General features: G+C 38.1%; 1 protein-coding gene and 1 long non-coding RNA gene across 2 annotated transcripts in view; both read left to right on the top strand.

Annotated features, from left to right (window-relative positions):
- Nucleotides 1-15,907, top strand: part of UBE2N (ubiquitin conjugating enzyme E2 N) — a 35,914-nt gene extending 20,007 nt beyond the window's left edge. The window contains exons 2-4 of the mRNA XM_027071104.2: nt 13,915-14,161; nt 14,351-14,491; nt 15,178-15,907. Of these exons, the coding sequence (XP_026926905.1) occupies nt 13,915-14,161; nt 14,351-14,491; nt 15,178-15,218 (429 nt within the window). The 3' untranslated portion in view covers nt 15,219-15,907. The remainder of the gene's footprint in view (nt 1-13,914; nt 14,162-14,350; nt 14,492-15,177) is intronic.
- LOC128316463 (uncharacterized) lies at nt 2,212-4,059 on the top strand. The gene is made up of 2 exons (XR_008300404.1): nt 2,212-2,257; nt 2,495-4,059. It is a non-coding gene; the product is annotated as an uncharacterized LOC128316463 (long non-coding RNA).
- Nucleotides 15,908-16,321: the final 414 nt, after the last annotated feature.

Raw genomic sequence — 16,321 nt, 5'->3', positions numbered from 1 at the left:
ATAATCATCTGAAATCACAGAAGAATAAAATGTCTACTGAGTTATATACTCCAGCTGGATCTTTTGAGATTATTTAACTTTCAAACCAGATTGATAATGTGTGAAACATTAAAATTTCTAACCTTGGTTTCTTGAGAAGTTTCGTTTCAAATTGTTCCAAAAACCTTGAGGTAGAAAACTGAATCTTTGATACTTCAGCCAGTTGGTATTGAGCAAATGATTATTATTAAACTCGACAAAAATGATTATTAGATCATCAAAGCTGCTAATGGGGCAAAAGAAACTTAAGCCCGATACTCTGGTGCTTAGTGTTTGGTCCTTTAAGTGCACAACTTGTAAGGAAGATATCAAGGCCATGATTTTTTTTTTCTTTTTTTGTTTTTAATGTTTATTTTTGAGAGGAAGAGCGTGAGCGGGGGAGGGGCAGAGAGTGAGGAGGACAGAGGATCTGAAGTGGGCTCTGCATTGACAGCAGCGAGTCTGATGTGGGGCTTGAACTTATGAACCATGAGATCATGACCTGAGCTGAAGTCCGACGTTCAACCCACCGAGCCACCCAAGTGCTCCTCCAGGCCAAGGCTTTTAAGCAAAAGTATGAATCAGTTCATAAAGATTGGGTTTAAAGCCTTAAAAAGTCCTTTTTTCTGCATACTCCTGGCCATTTATGGCCACTGTCTGGCTCCTTAAAGCCTTGGGCCTACCATTTTTGGAAGTTCTTGAATCCCCCTTTACCTGTCAATATATGTATATTTTTCCTCTCTAGGGCTTACTTCAGTAGTAGATATGTTCATTCAGCCAGTATGGAACGTGAGACACTATGTGGTGCTCATTATTAGGGCTGCAAATGCTACACCTTGGCCTTGACCTATAGGGACTAGTGTAGCTGGGGAGTCAGACGGGGGAAAGTGCATGAGGGATAGCTTTTTGCAGAAAGTGCACTCCTACTGTCCAATAATACTCTTGCTTTTTTAATTAGCATCTAGTTAATTGCTTACCTCTTAAGTGACAGTTGATTTTCAAAATGGTAGAAATGCTTCTTTGTGGGCAAAATAATGGTTAGTGTCTTAAATGTCTTAGATCTATTTGCTAATTCTCCATAGCAGAAGGATTTTGGGTATGTGGAACTAGATGTGTAGGATATATGTGGTAGGAGCACAGGATGGGGGGTTGGGCTTTCTGGGCTTGACTTACAGCTGTGCCAAGTACTAGCTTGTACAGCCTACTTCTACTTCTTTATCTCTTTAATACATTAGTCTAGCTCTAGGGTGGTTGAGAGGGTTAGAGTGCAGAGGAGAGCCTATCGTAATGCTGAGCATTATAGTGTTATTACTGCTTTCTGATTTGCAGAGATGTTGCTTCACTGTGAATTGGGAAAGAATGAGTATCTCTTCAGTGTGGGTAAACTTCATCATTTAAGTATTAGTTCCATAAAATAGATGACCTTAAACATAATCCCCTGAAATGGGACAGAGATCTTTATAAAGCACAGTCAATGCCCATTTGTCAACAGTGGGTAGGGAAATGGTATATTTGAGGTAAATAATACATTGTGATTTTATTAGAATTGTTTTGATTTTAGTATAATCAATTTTCCCTGAGTTAGATAACAATAAAGCTGATTTGTACAGCTGCTAAACTGGTTTTATTCTTTAATCCAAAGTATTTAGGATCTTGCCCTGCACAGCTTCAGGGGGTGATATTCATACAGATTGTGATGTGAATGGTCCTCTCTTGGAGTTGTGCAGTGTGGCAGGCTTCTTAAGGGATGCTTGTTTTGGGGGGAGACAGAAATCCTAATATCTGATCGCTTCCTAATTTATCTCAGAATTAGTATGCAGTATGTGAAAAAAATAATTTTTTCTTCCTGTGGTTTGGATTTCGGACAAAATTATGTCAGCACAATTGAATTAAGAATGCAAATCTGGACCAACTATAACTTGTTTTTGTTTGCCTCATTGAAAATTCAAACTGCTTTTGCTTCTGTCCATCTTCTTGTCTGTTAATGTAAGTGTAGGACTTTTAGTGGAGACCTAAGGCATTTAGCAGTTAAATTTTGTTGTGATTACCACATTTGAAACCTGATGTAACTAGTGATCAGGGATTAGGTAAGTAATATATGGTAGCTGTACAAGTGTAGCCACTAGCTTCTAGGCTAGTAAAAGTGCCTATTTATGCCATACAGTTGGCAAAGATTATTGTTTAATTTACCTGTAAAGCAACCAGGAAAACAGGATGCAGTGACACAGTAAACGAAAAAGTGTAAAAATATTAAACTGTTTTTTAAAATTTGTTTTTTTCAACGTTTATTTATTTTTGGGACAGAGAGAGACAGAGCATGAACGGGGGAGGGGCAGAGAGAGAGGGAGACACAGAATCGGAGACAGGCTCCAGGCTCTGAGCCATCAGCCCAGAGCCTGACGCGGGGCTCGAACTCACGGACCGCGAGATCGTGACCTGAGCTGAAGTCGGACGCTTAACCGACTGCGCCACCCAGGCGCCCCAATATTAAACTGTTTTTAAGGGCTTTTATTTATATCAGGATAAAATATAAACATACTAAAATGTTAATTAGATTTTGGCTATTAGGAGTGTGGCCTATTTAAGTTGATACTGTATTTTTCTTTAGTAAGCAGGTGAAAAATAATTTGGAAAAAAGCAGGTCTCATTAGCAACAAACTTCTTCTTTATTTAGTTAGATATTGGGCATTGGTGTAGATGTTGGGGATACAGTCCATAATACCTCTTCCCTCAACAGGGAGGTCAAAATATTGAACAGTAATTGTAAGGTTAAAGAGTATTATAAAAGGGACCTTCTACTGGAAGGAGGTATATAGCAGTAAGATTTAACCCATTCCAGTAATAAAATTTCCAATCAATTTTAGTGCTAGAGAGAACCTTTGAAATGTTCAAGGAACTACATTTTTAGAAGGCTAGGGAGGTAAGTGAGTTTGTATAGTTGGGTAACAAATTGGTACAGTTAGAATTGGGATTTAATTTAGGTGTCCTAGCTCCAAGTTTTTTCCCCAGTAGATGTACCAGACTGTCTAGTTGAAGTTGGCTCTCTTAATGTGAAATTAGCTCCCTCTTTAAAGGCTGTTATACTAGGTAGAAGTTCTTTGATAAAGAGATTAGCCGACTTGGGTGCTCTCCTTTGATCTCATTTAATCCCAAAGAGATATTTCACTTCTTAACCTCTTCATCCACACCCCACCCCCTAGTCTATTAATTCTTACCTTCTCTTCACTTTCTTCTCTGTCTAGCTTCGACTTTGTATTTTTAGCAAGCAGTGGAGGTCAACTTTGGCTAGGTTGAATAGAAATAGTATTTATTGAGTTATTAGGTACCTCACATGGTCTTCAAAGGTGCCAATGAGGCATTCAGGAAACAAGGCTCAGAATCCCATCATGGTGGAGACTTCACTGCCAGCATTGTATGCATCACACTCTGCAGTTTGATTGCAGATGCCAAGTACAGCATGCTACTCTAGAACCCCTTCTGTTGCTGTCTGAAGGTAACTACTCCACAGTGGGTCTTTCTTGTGTATTTTAGCTTTGATACACAGGTTTTGACTGAGCCTAGGTCTTAGATGCTGGGCAGACAGCTAGGAAATCTTATGAGACTAAAGCTGCTGTTGAGGGATCTGGGAATCCATAAAGGCTGGGGGATTATTTATTTCACAACAAGGCTCTTGTCAGGTTGTTAAAAGGAATGATGAAGGTCCATTATGAACCTCATTTTGCCTCATGCTGCCAGGCATTCCTTATACGTGACTATAGATAAGTTTTTCTATTTTCAAACTTCCACATTCTTAAGCTCCCAGTTTCAGCATTACACTCAGGAAGGGGAGGGAAGATATGAATGAATGGGGGGATTTTACTATTGCTTAATAGATGAGTTTGTAGACAAATGGCTACAATTACACATAAAGGCCTTAAAATGAATTATCAACTTCAAGTAACCAGTTAAAAGTTTAAGAAAGAAACCCACAATTGAGGTAATTTCTAACTTAAATGCTGAATTTTTTAAAAAGTACATGTTCACTGGTTTTTGCTAATACATCACTCATAATTTTGGTTTTCACTATATAGAAACAGGCATTTAAAAATTTTCCTATTTTCATTCAGGATGAATACAGAAGACCTTTCCTCTTCTGCCTACTAAGTTACATACATCTTTCCCAAACCTAAAATATGCAAATATTTTAAAGATGCTTTTGATGGGTTTGTTAATGGTGCCTTAGGGACCTTGTTCAACAGCCCCAATCTCAGTGAAGTGTTACTAAGCCAGATCCTCTGTTCAGAGTTCTAAGACATCATTCCTAAGACACAGAATTCATTAAGACAGGACAGTTACATTATTCAGATCATTAAAGACATATTTTGTCTTTACAGTTTTTGAGCTGGTGCTAAAGAAAGTCCAGGCAATGAAGTGTTTATATTATCCATCAAATCAGAAATCAAGAAAAAAATGGAGATGTTAACTTTCATGAGTCTAATTACAGTGCTGGGTATCCAAAGGACAGTTTTACCGTTAAGAATTTCATGAGTGTTTTATGAAGGAGTAGTTGGCATGTCTTTAACTGTGATGCTGATATTTAGAAATCTTTCAAAAACAGAAAAAAAAGAAAGATGAAGATGTAAAGTTATCTTTCCAGAAAACTTTTATTTATTTATTTATTTATTTATTTATTTATTTATTTATTTATTTTTAATGTTTATTGTTGAGAGACAGAGAGAGACAGAACATGAGCATGGGGGGATGGAGAGAGAGAGAGAGAGAGAGACAGAGACAGAGACTGAGAATCTGAAGCAGGCTCCAAGCTGTCAGCACAGAGCCTGACACGGGGCTTGAACCCACGAACCGTGAGATTGTGACCTGAGTTGAAGTTGGACTCTTAACTGACTGAGCCACCCAGGCGCCCCCAGAAAACTTCTAAAATGTCTTTAGAAACAAGCAGGGACATAATGTGCTTCTAGTGTAGTGCTGTTTTTCGTGTTGTTAGTATTCCTAATCACATCTGTACCACCTTCTCTAAGACCTTGACATACCCTACTCTAAAATGCATCTTTCAAAAATTGACTAGGGGAACCTGCGTGGCCCAGTTGGTTGAGCATCCAACTCTTGGTTTCAGCTCAGGACACAATCTTTTGGTTGTGGGTTCAAGCCTTGCATCAGGCTCCACGCTGTCATCGAGGAGCCTGCTTGGGATTCATTCTCATTCTGTCTCCCTCTCCGTGTCTCTCTGTCTCTCCCAATCCCTCTCCCCTGCTTCTCCCTCTCCCTCTTCCCCTCCTTTACCTCTCCTCCTCCCCCTCCCCCTCCGTGGACCCCTCCCTTTCTCTCTGCCCCTCCCCCGCTCGTGTGCTCTCTCAAAATAAATAAACTTAAAAAAAATTGAAAATTGACTTTTATGTGTACTTCATACTCAACATGAAATAACTTCTTGAGGGGCAAGGTCTTTGTCTTATTCTTCCTTTGAATTAGTTGATACCGTAATGTCATGTACAAAGTAAACAATAAACATTTGTTAGTAAATCCATATTTCAAAGTCATAACATTTCAGACATAGTGGTTTCATGTAATATAAGAGATAGGCAAAGTGGCTTATGTAATAGATAATTCCAGGTCAAAATGGCATACACCCAAATTTTCCATCAAAATAAAGCAGATTTATTCTATTTCATTTATGTTAATAAGACTATACTTCTTCAATTGCCAGTCCCAAAGGAAAAAAAAAATGACATTATGGCTTAAATTAATTTACCTCTTTCATGAAGCATTTCTTCATGATTATGAACTACTGAAAATAGCCCTTGACTTCTGTGTTATTTACTATCCTGCCAAACATTTGACATTTACTGTATATTGTTAATTGTCTTTCTGTATACCATTGAGATTAAGCAGTCAGGCTCTGAAGCCAGACTGAGTAAACCCAGACTGAGTAATCTGGATTTTAATCTTGGCTCTGCCACTTGCTAGCTTTGGTTATAATGTAAGTGGTCACTCTTAGTTTCTCATTTCCCTCGTTTGTAAAATGGGTATGAAGATTAAATGTTAATAATACACGTAGAGCACTTAAGTCACTATTTGCCACAGTTAGTTTTTATTGTTACTTGATCTTTTATTGATTCTCTGCCTATCTGGGCATAGTGCTTGATAATTGCATAGAGTTCCGGCCCTTGAGGAATTTACAGACTAGTGGGGGGAGGAAAAGAAAGACTATAGTATAACCTGGTGTACTTATTAGTGGGACAAAAGAATTGGGAGGTGCTGGACAAGGAATTCAGGCTAGTGGTTTTCCTTATTGTAGGCACACTCTGTTAGTAGGATTTTCAGATTTTTGTCTGTTGTCAATGATTGGAATAATTTTAAATGCCGTTCCTGGGGTGGAAGTTACCAACTAACACAGTAAGTATAGTAATTCTCAGCTCCATGTGGTACCTAATCATGCAAGTATGTATTCACTGAACAAGCATTCGCTTAGCACTTCATTCACCACCACCATTTGGTAGCTGGAGTTCCTATCTTCAGACAATTTAGGGCCTGACTAGTCAGCTAACGGTTATTGTCCTAGCTATAGTAAGAGGAATGGTATAAATGCCCAGGAAACTGAAGTACAGGGAAGAGGCTTCCAGACTAATTCAAACCAGAGAAACAAGTTGGTTGACTGTACTTTGTTTTTCAGAAATCCTTCTCTGGCTTCCACATCTCTGTTCCTTTTTGCTGAATTTAACAGAATTTTGATAAAGTCAAATTATTGATATAGTCTTGGGGAGAAAAAACTAGAGCTTCTAGCCCAGGTCATTCCGTCCCATCTTTTGGTTATTCCTCCAAGTTGAATACAGAGTACAGTTGACCCTTAACACAGGTTTCAACTGTGCTGGTCCACTGACACGTGAGTCCACTCATACGTGGATCTTTTTGTTTTGATAAATTCAGTACAGTACTGTAAATGTACTCTCTCTCTTCCTTATGATTTTCTTAACATTTTCTTTTCTCTAGCTTGATTTAATGTAAGAATGCAGCATATAATACGTAAAATTTGTGTTAATTTACTGTTACAGGTAAGGCTTCTGGTCAACAGCAGGCTGTTAGTAGCTAAGTTTTGGGGGAGTCACAAGTTAAATGTGGATTTTCAACCATGCTGGGGACTGATGCCCCTAACTCCTGTGTTGTTCACGGGTTAACTGCACTTTCTGCTACTTACCAGTCCAACTGGAAAAAAACTTTTCATTAAAGGGGTACCTTGGTCTGAACTCTAAGATGTAGTCCTTGATACCTAGAGCCTTTGAAACAGCTTCTACCAGTTTTTCCTTCTTTTCAGAGAAGGAAATTGTGAGGTTGATGTGTGTGGGAGTAGAGGGAGAAAAAGAGGAAGGTGGAGGGTATGCCTTGAGAATCTTTTTTCTCATCTGACTTTAGGATAAGCATTTTTTAAAAACTTAGTGAATTACAGTGAAATAATTTATGAGCCATTTGTGAAGGAAAAGGTGTTGGAATAGGTAAGTGAGGTCTTTCATCCACTAGGGGGTAGTGTGGACTGTAAAAATTAAAATTATTTCTCAGGGATTGACCCTTAATTTCCTCATGCAGTTACCTTGTTTGAATTAATTTTTATGCATCTAGGTTTTTTCGAAATTGCTGCAAATCATTATTTTCAAGCACAATCTTGTGACTGTAACAAACTAACACCCACATTCCTGTTATTAGTGATTCCAATGGTCTGACATTACTTTTTGTGTAGAATTTTTGGAGGGGAAAAAGTGATGCTTTTCTCTACCAGATTTTACTCACTGTATGAAATAAAATTAGTTTAATAACCTGTAAGTAACATCATTCTAACAGGACTGTCTTGTGTTTTCAGTTTCCTGTTAAGTAGCCCCATGTGACTATTGAGCAGTTGAACTGTGGCTAGTTTGAATTGATATGTATTACAAATCTAAATTACTGGATTTTGAAGACATTGTATGAAAAAGATTGTAAAATATTAATTATATATATATATCTTAAAGTTTATTTATTTTGAGAGAGACAGAGAGTGCGTGCACGGTGGAGGGGCAGAGAGAGAGATGGAGACAGAACCCCAGGCAGGCTCTGCACCTTCAGTGCAAAGCCCAATGCGGGGGTCAAACCCATGAACCATGAGATTGTGACCTGAGCCAAAACCAAGAGTCACGCTTAACCGACTGAGCCACCCAGGCGCCCCAATTATTTTTATGTTGATTATGTGTTGAAATGATGCTATTTGGATATATTGTTAACTACAATATTAATTTTACCTGTTTCTTTTTACTTTTTAAAGTGACTAGTGGAGAATTTAATTTAGCATATTTGCAGCTCATATTTCTGTTGGGCAGCACTGCTGTAAGGAAAACATTCATCGACCATTCTTTTCATGCTGTACATACCTCTAGCTGACTTTAGGATTTGTAGGGAAGTGTAGTAGGGAAATTGAGCACAACTTTGGCTCTGTTTATAATCCCCGCTAGAATAAACACAGTCAATTCTATAAGGAGATAGTTTGCATTCCTAAAATTCATTGTGTTAACCAAAATTGTCAGTAAAAACCATCTGGCTCATGTATAAAATGTTAGGGGCATGACATTCAAAAATGTTGGTAACGTTTTTTTAAATGCCCACTTGTAGGGGGTGATGTTGTAAATACCCTTAAGTAGTTTACAATTGTGTATATAATGATAAGTTGGCTTTTGCTTTATCAGTAATCCCAAAAAAGGAGCCCTTGTTTGTTAATACTTTAGAATTGCTTAAAGATGTATTTAACAGAGGTTGGAATAGACAGTAGGTATCACTGAGGCATCTGTCAGTTTTTCTAAGACTAATTGTGATAACAAAATTGATAATATTGTCCAGGATAGTCAGATGGTTCTTGGGTGAGATGATCTAAAATGTCTACAATTGGCTTTATGAGTAATACATTGCATTTTGTGTTTCAGAGAATATTCTAAATACGGGAAAACCTGAGTGCTGTAGATGTATGTTGGAAGTGTATAGAGAAAGTTAACTTTTCTCATATGCACATTACCACTCTTTTTCTAAGAACTCTGTTTATTATCTAGAATTTTACTGTACATTATTCAATCATTGCCTTAAAAAACGTATAAGACCTTCCATTGCTATAGTGAGCACAAGCGTTACTGAACTTTAAAGGGGGGAAAAAACCTAGTTCGTGGGATTTAGTTGACAGACTGTCAAGTGTTACAGTTTACTGTGGTGTATAATTCTGGGATTTGCTCTTCAAGTCCCAGTAGATCTATTGATGATCAGATCAATTTGATGTTACTTAATTCCTTCTTAAAGTATTTATTGGTGAAAAAAATATTTACAGCATGAATTATTATACTTCCTCTGTAAAATGAGTTTCCTTGAGACTTAATCATACTGTCACTTAAATTCATACTCTACTTTTATGTACTTCCTTTTCTACTTTTTAGTAACTAATTCCCTAAATAGTCTAGGGTACTTTTTGTTCTGTATGACCTAAACTCAGTTGCTACCTAGGATTGGGTCCTAGGATTGCTTTTAAACAAGTAGGTCACAGTGCAACTAATGGTTATTCTATTTTCTTTAGAAACAAACTTATTTAATAAATCTTAAGATTTGTTATTGTGCTTTGCTCTTAACATTCTTTTTGAGTTGGTTGTATAGGGCTATGGCCGCCTTATGGGATCTCGTTTAAGTCTTTCTGCAGTATTATATTTTTTGATCTTCATAGCAACTCTGCATGAGAGGTAATCTTAATTATATAGATAAGGCAGCTGAGGCTCAGAGCAGTGTAAATTATTTGCTTAGAAATCGTAGTTAAGTAAGCAGTGTGGTAGGAATTTGAACCCATTACTTACAGACTTGAAGAAATCACAGTGTACTTCACTGTCTTTCTACCAAAAAAATAATATAAAACTAGGAGGTGTTTTATAGTTTACCATGTGTGAATAGTAAGTAATATGAAGGATTTTATTTCTTACCCAATTTTGCCTTTTTTGGGGAAAAACAATGGACTCTAACTTCTGTGGGTGAGACTTGTTCCATTTGGTTTGGATTTTATTTGTTTTTCCTCCTATAATTTATGCTGTGGGTTTGGGAAATCAGTGCCATACAGTCAAATAATTATGCATCTGTTCATTATATCAAAATCTATGAGAACTTGAGAGCATATAAAAACTATTTGAAAAAGTCTTCCACACCTAAAAGCTTATTCTAGATTGTGCCCTGATGAAGTCTTGTAATTGACCAGGCCGTGTGATATGTTTACATGTACATTCTTTAGAAAGCCTCTGATTTTGCGGAGGAACTGAAGATGAGGAAGGAATGCAGTCTCTGACAGTGTGTTCCAAGAGTGATTTTGAGGCTATTTTGGGATATGATCTTGGAGGCCCTTCGGGAGCTTTTTATAGTCTTGAATAGAGCTGCTACTACTTTGTGTAACCAGGGAGTGGGTTTGGGGCTCTTGGACCCCAGCCTTTTCTTTTTTTTACCAATCTCTCTCTTAATGGGTTTCTAAAAATACGAAGACCTGGGACAAAAGGAAAGGAGGAGGGAGGTGAGGAGAGGCCAGAATTCAGGGAATTTTACCATCCTTTTTTTTTTTTTCTCATTCTTTTGTTTACTCTTACTCTTCATCCTTAGTATCTTCACTTTTTTGCAAAAAATGAAGACTGGCCTCTTGTTCTGATTCCATGTTGGAGGACTTCCCACAGTGGGAGGCTTCATTATTGTATCTTGAGATGTTTTTAATGCTCTAAACATGTTTTACTTTGAACCTTAGTTTACAGCATTTCAGCTTCCCATTTGCCCTTGCATTGCCATGATTAAAACAAAGCAAAAAACAAAAAAACCAAAAACCTAGTCTCTAATTAGAGACTAGGGTGTTTTTGGGTTAAGGCATTACTTTAAATGGCTATGAGTTTATTAACACAATTTGGGAAAGGGTTTAATTTTTTATCTGGACCTTATGATTATGAAAGGTAAATCTTTTTTAGTATGTGCACTGTAGGCTTAGAGTGAAATGGTATTAAGGTGTATGGGTTTTCTGAAGTGAAGGCAGCATAAATACAGTATTCTCATTTTTTATATCTAAAACTGTTGATATGGCAGTGTTCTGAAACTTCTGATTGCACATGCTTATTCAAAATGTTGAAAATATATTACTAATATATGAAATTGTACTCAGTATTGTCCATTTCCGTTATTGCATGTTAACATTTTTTGGCTGTTTGTAAGTTGTTTATAAATAGAAGTTAGATTATTTCTTCCTATGCCTGAATGGATCCTTTTGTTTTCCTCCTCTGATGTGCACATCCTGCTTTGAATAACCCTGCTTTAATGTTAAAGATGAAATTCTGATAGTTGATGTGCACATCCTGCTTTGAATAACCCTGCTTTAATGTTAAAGATGAAATTCTGATAGTTTATTCCTTGTTCTTTGTGACATCAAATAGATTCATAATTCAGCAAGTATTTATTGAACATCTGTGGTGTCAGGCACTGTTCCAGATGTTGAGGAAATAGCAGTAAATAAAACAGGCACAAATCTCCTTTTATGGCACTTCCAGTTTGAACAAAATAAGTTAGATATGTAATATGTTAGTAGTGCTGTGGAGATAAAATAGGGGAACAGGGATAGAGGGAGGGTAGAGGTTAGTGTGGAATGGGGTTTTGCAGTTTCAGTTATGGAGGCTTCACTGAGAAAACACATTTGCATGAAGATCTTCAGAGCTGAGAGACAAACCAGATAGAAATTTGGGGGAAAAGAGCAAGTGCAGAGCTGTTTGAGGGAGGAGTATGGCAGGTTGGAGAGCTACAAAGAAGCTAATATGGGTGAAACAAAGTGCCAGGGTGGAAGCAGGTTGGGGGAAACATAGCTGAAGATGAGTTAAGAGTAGGCTGAGTGAGGGGATCACGTAAAACCTCTTCTTGGGGGGCCATTATAAGGAATTTGAAAAGTCTGTGAAATACAGACCCAGGAGGGAGTGGGGAGCACGGTCAGAAGCAGGAAGTACAAAGTTAGGCTATTGCAGTATGCTAGGTGAGAGCTTGATGGTGGCTTGGATCAGAAGTGTGGCCGTGGGGTGGTAAGAAGTAGTCCAGTCACGGATATATTTTGATGTTTAAGCCAACAAAATCTGCCAATCAGGTTAGATGTGGTGGGTTATGAAGGACAATGTTTGATCCTGTTGGAAGGATGGATTTATGGTTAACTGATAAAAAGAAGGCATTGAGGGAGGAGCAGGTTGAGGGTGGGGAATGCTAAGTTTGGTGCTTATCAGATATTCAAGAGGAGCTGTTGAACAGGTCTTTATGGATGGAGGAAGTGTGATCCAGGGGAGAGATCTGTGCCCGATATGAATTTGGCAAAGCATCATACAGAGTATATTTAGTATTTAGATTCATTGGACTACATGGGGTCACTATGGAAGTGTGTAGTAGAGAAGCCCTAAGACAGGGCCCTGGGGCACTTCAGTGTTGGGGAGATAAGAACCAACATGGAGGTTGCTGCCAGACTAATAGGAAGACAGGAGAACATGGCTAATGGCAGCTGGGTGAGGAGCAAGGAACAAGGAGGAGGGCAGACCAGCTAGAAAAGATGTTCCATTTAGGTCAAGTAAGATGAAGATTAAGCATTGTCCATTTGATTTAACTGTGCGGGAATCACCGCTGACCTCAACAAGCAGGTTAGTGGCTAGACCCTGATTGGAGAGTTGTGTTCAAGATAGGAGGGGAGGAGAGAAATTGGAGACAAGCAAGCATAGATAACTTTCAACAAGCAGCTGAGCAGTGGGGCATTAGCTGGTCTGGGGAGAGTGAGGTCAAGGTCATTTGCCCCTCTTATTGGGCGAAATTATAGCAAGTTTGTACAGTTTGGGAAAAATCCAATAAAGAAGGGAAGATGATTCAGGAGAGGAAAGAGATGCTAGAGCAATGTCCTTGAATAGGCAAAAAGGAGATAAGATCTAGTGCTTTCTTTAGAGGAGAGGTTAGTCTTAGCCAAGGGTGATGGCCATTTTATCGACAGTGACAAGAGGACAGGCAGAACACGTGGGCACGCAGTTGAAGGTGGGTATACAAATGCTACAGTGGGAACTTAAGGAGGTGTCTTTTTTTGTGAAATAGAAAGCAGAGTTCTCAGCCAAAAGTGAGGGTGAGAATGAAGATGCTGGAGGCTTGAAGAGAGAGAACGTTTGAGTACTTTAGGAGAGAGGGAGAAAGATGGAAAAGAGAACTAAAGATTGATTGTTGGGGAGCAGCGTAAGGGTTCGTCGTCAGGGTTGTACATATTTCTCTAGCCCTGTTGAGGTGCCTAGGCACTTGTCCCTACTACATTCCCTTCTGTTTTTCAGGGGAAAGATTTTTAGTGACTTTTAACACTAATTTTACTTTTTATTTATTTATTAAAAAGATTTTATTTTTGAGTCATCGCCACACCCAGTGTGGGGCTTGAACTTACAACCTCGAGATCAAGAGTTTGCTTGTTCCATTGACTGAGCCAGCCAGGCGCCCCAAATTTTACTTTTTAAACAGCTTGGTTTTAGTGGAGTTTAAAGAGAGCAAGTTGCCTTTACTTATGTGATAATTCCAGTGTTATTTTCTTTTTTCTCCTCCCTCTCCCCTCTCCTCACTTCTCAACTTAATATAAAATCAGTTTCATTAGCCTAATTTTTATTATCAACATATTTTCAGATATTTGTAGCTACAGAGTATATGTGTCATCAGTATTCATTTGCTTTTGCATTCAGCTGATTGGGATGATTTAAATAGTCTTATAAAATGAATAAAAACCCATCAGGAGATTGGAGAGGTTCTGTTAAGTCCAATTCCAAGAGGTGAACTTCTTAATTTTTAATTTGGTGTTCAGCAAAGTGACATTTGTTTGACGAATGCATTGTCTTTCTATTGTAGGAAACCCAGCGTTTGCTGGCGGAACCAGTTCCTGGCATTAAAGCAGAACCAGATGAGAGCAACGCCCGTTATTTTCATGTGGTCATTGCTGGCCCCCAGGATTCCCCCTTTGAGGGAGGGACTTTTAAACTTGAACTATTCCTTCCAGAAGAATACCCGATGGCAGCCCCTAAAGTACGTTTCATGACCAAAATTTATCATCCTAATGTAGACAAGTTGGGAAGAATATGTTTAGATATTTTGAAAGGTAAGTGTTACCTTTATTAATATATGCTATTAAGATTTCTCCTTTTTCTCTTAAGCATTCCATGTTGAGAATCTGAACACTGTAATCTTGCCTATTATATAAAGACCACAAAGGTCTGTGGGAATGAAATGCAGTAGTTCTGTGGCTGTCGTTTCATGCTTGATCATTCTGGGCCTGTTGCCTTCATAGATAAGTGGTCCCCAGCACTGCAGATCCGCACAGTTCTGCTCTCGATCCAGGCATTGTTAAGTGCTCCCAATCCAGATGATCCATTAGCAAATGACGTAGCGGAGCAGTGGAAGACCAACGAAGCCCAAGCCATAGAAACAGGTATTTAATGTCCATTCTCCTTCACACCACTTCCACTTTTTAAAACAAATACACACTACCTTTTAAAAAACTTCTTTTAGAGTCTTAGCAAAAAGAAAAAAAAATACGTATCGAGAGGAGTAAGTCGGATCCCGCTTCTGGTATATGAGCACCTCTTAACGGATGTTTAAGCTCCAACTTCCGGCCTGCTTCATGACCCCCAAATGAAAGACAGCCTGTAATTGGGGGAGCTCTTCAACTCTTGTATAACCTATACCTGGTGTATCAAATACCGTGTGTGCGCTATTTATCTAGCAGTACATAGAGAAAACGGAAAGCTTTTTATAACTCCTTGAGCTGCTTTTGTATTTCATCTGGTTAATAAAACTATGTGTCACTTTAGAGCTAGGGAGTTTGAAATCAGTGAGCTTCTTCCTGCTACAGATTTTAACAAAATTAGGGGAGAGCATCATATATCTAGAAATGAAGGAGACAAAAGGAGACGAGTCTTTTCATTCTGTTGAATTCTGTAGAACTTCTGGATTCCATTGTAGTGTTTTGTAATTAGACATATATAGGCTTTCTGTCTGATCCAGATGACAGAAAAATGGCATGAATTTAACTTAATACTAATTAATTTTTATAGAGTTTGGAAAGTAACATGAAGCTAAGTAAAATAATAATTGCATGTTTGTTTTTGTCTACAGCTAGAGCATGGACTAGGCTATATGCCATGAATAATATTTAAAATCGATCTGATCATCAAGTGTGCATCACTTCTCCTGTTCTGCCAAGACTTCTTCCTTTTTTGTTTGCATTTAATGGACACAGTCTTAGAAACATTACAGAATAAAAGCCCAGACATCTTCAGTCCTTTGGTGATTAAATGCACATTAGCAAATCTATGTCTTGTCCTGATTCACTGTTGTAAAGCATGAGCAGAGGCTAGAAGTACCATCTGGATTGTTGTGAAACGTTTAAAAGCAGTGGCCCCTCTCTGCTTTTATTCTTTTCCCCAATGATGGTTAAAGTATAAAGCACTGTGAATGAAGGTAGTTGTCAGGGTTAGCTGCAGGGGTGTGGGTGTTTTCTCTTTATTATTTTTTTTGAGGGGGTGAGAGGTAGTTTTAATTTTATGGGCTCCTTTCCCCCTTTTTATGGTGATCTAATTGCATTGGGTAAAAGCAGCTAACCAGTTCTTTAGAATATGCTCTCTAGCCAAGTCTAACTTTATTTAGACGCTGTAGATGGACAAGCTTGATTGTTTGAACCAAAATGGGAACATTAAACAGACATCACAGCCCTCACTAATAACATTGTGACTTTGCTGTCAAGTGTAGAATCCTTCCTTCAAAAAAAGCTTGTGACCATTTTGTATGGCTTGTCTGGAAACTTCTGTAAATCTTATGTTTTAGTAAAATATTTTTTGTTATTCTACTTTGCCTTTGTACAGTTTATTTTACTGTGTTTCATTTTCCCAATGTGACAATCGTATTTAAAAATTAAAACTGATGGAACATTCTGTTTTGGTCTTCACCATCTGACAAGTCGAATGACAAGAGGTGGATTTTGCCAGTTTCTTTTCACTAATACAAACTTGTGTTAAGATATCACTGAATGGAGTATTTATAAGCTGGCCCTGAGCATGCATAAAGCATTGGTATCTGATATTTTTTTTACGTCCTAGAAATTTGAAATAAATGTGTTTGTGTTGTCTGATTAGTTAGATGATCATTGGTGTCTTGCCATGATGTTTGAAAATTACTGTACAGGAGAGTCACAGCAAAGCAGCCGTTGTGACTGGCTTTGTGTAGGACTCACATGTGCCACATTTGTTTGTCTGGCATTTTG

The sequence above is a fragment of the Acinonyx jubatus genome, chromosome B4, assembly GCF_027475565.1.
Source record: "Acinonyx jubatus isolate Ajub_Pintada_27869175 chromosome B4, VMU_Ajub_asm_v1.0, whole genome shotgun sequence".
Taxonomy (NCBI): Eukaryota; Metazoa; Chordata; class Mammalia; order Carnivora; family Felidae; genus Acinonyx; species Acinonyx jubatus.
The sequence above is the reverse complement of the archived record's forward strand: the minus strand, read 5'-3'. Positions and strand labels throughout refer to the sequence as shown.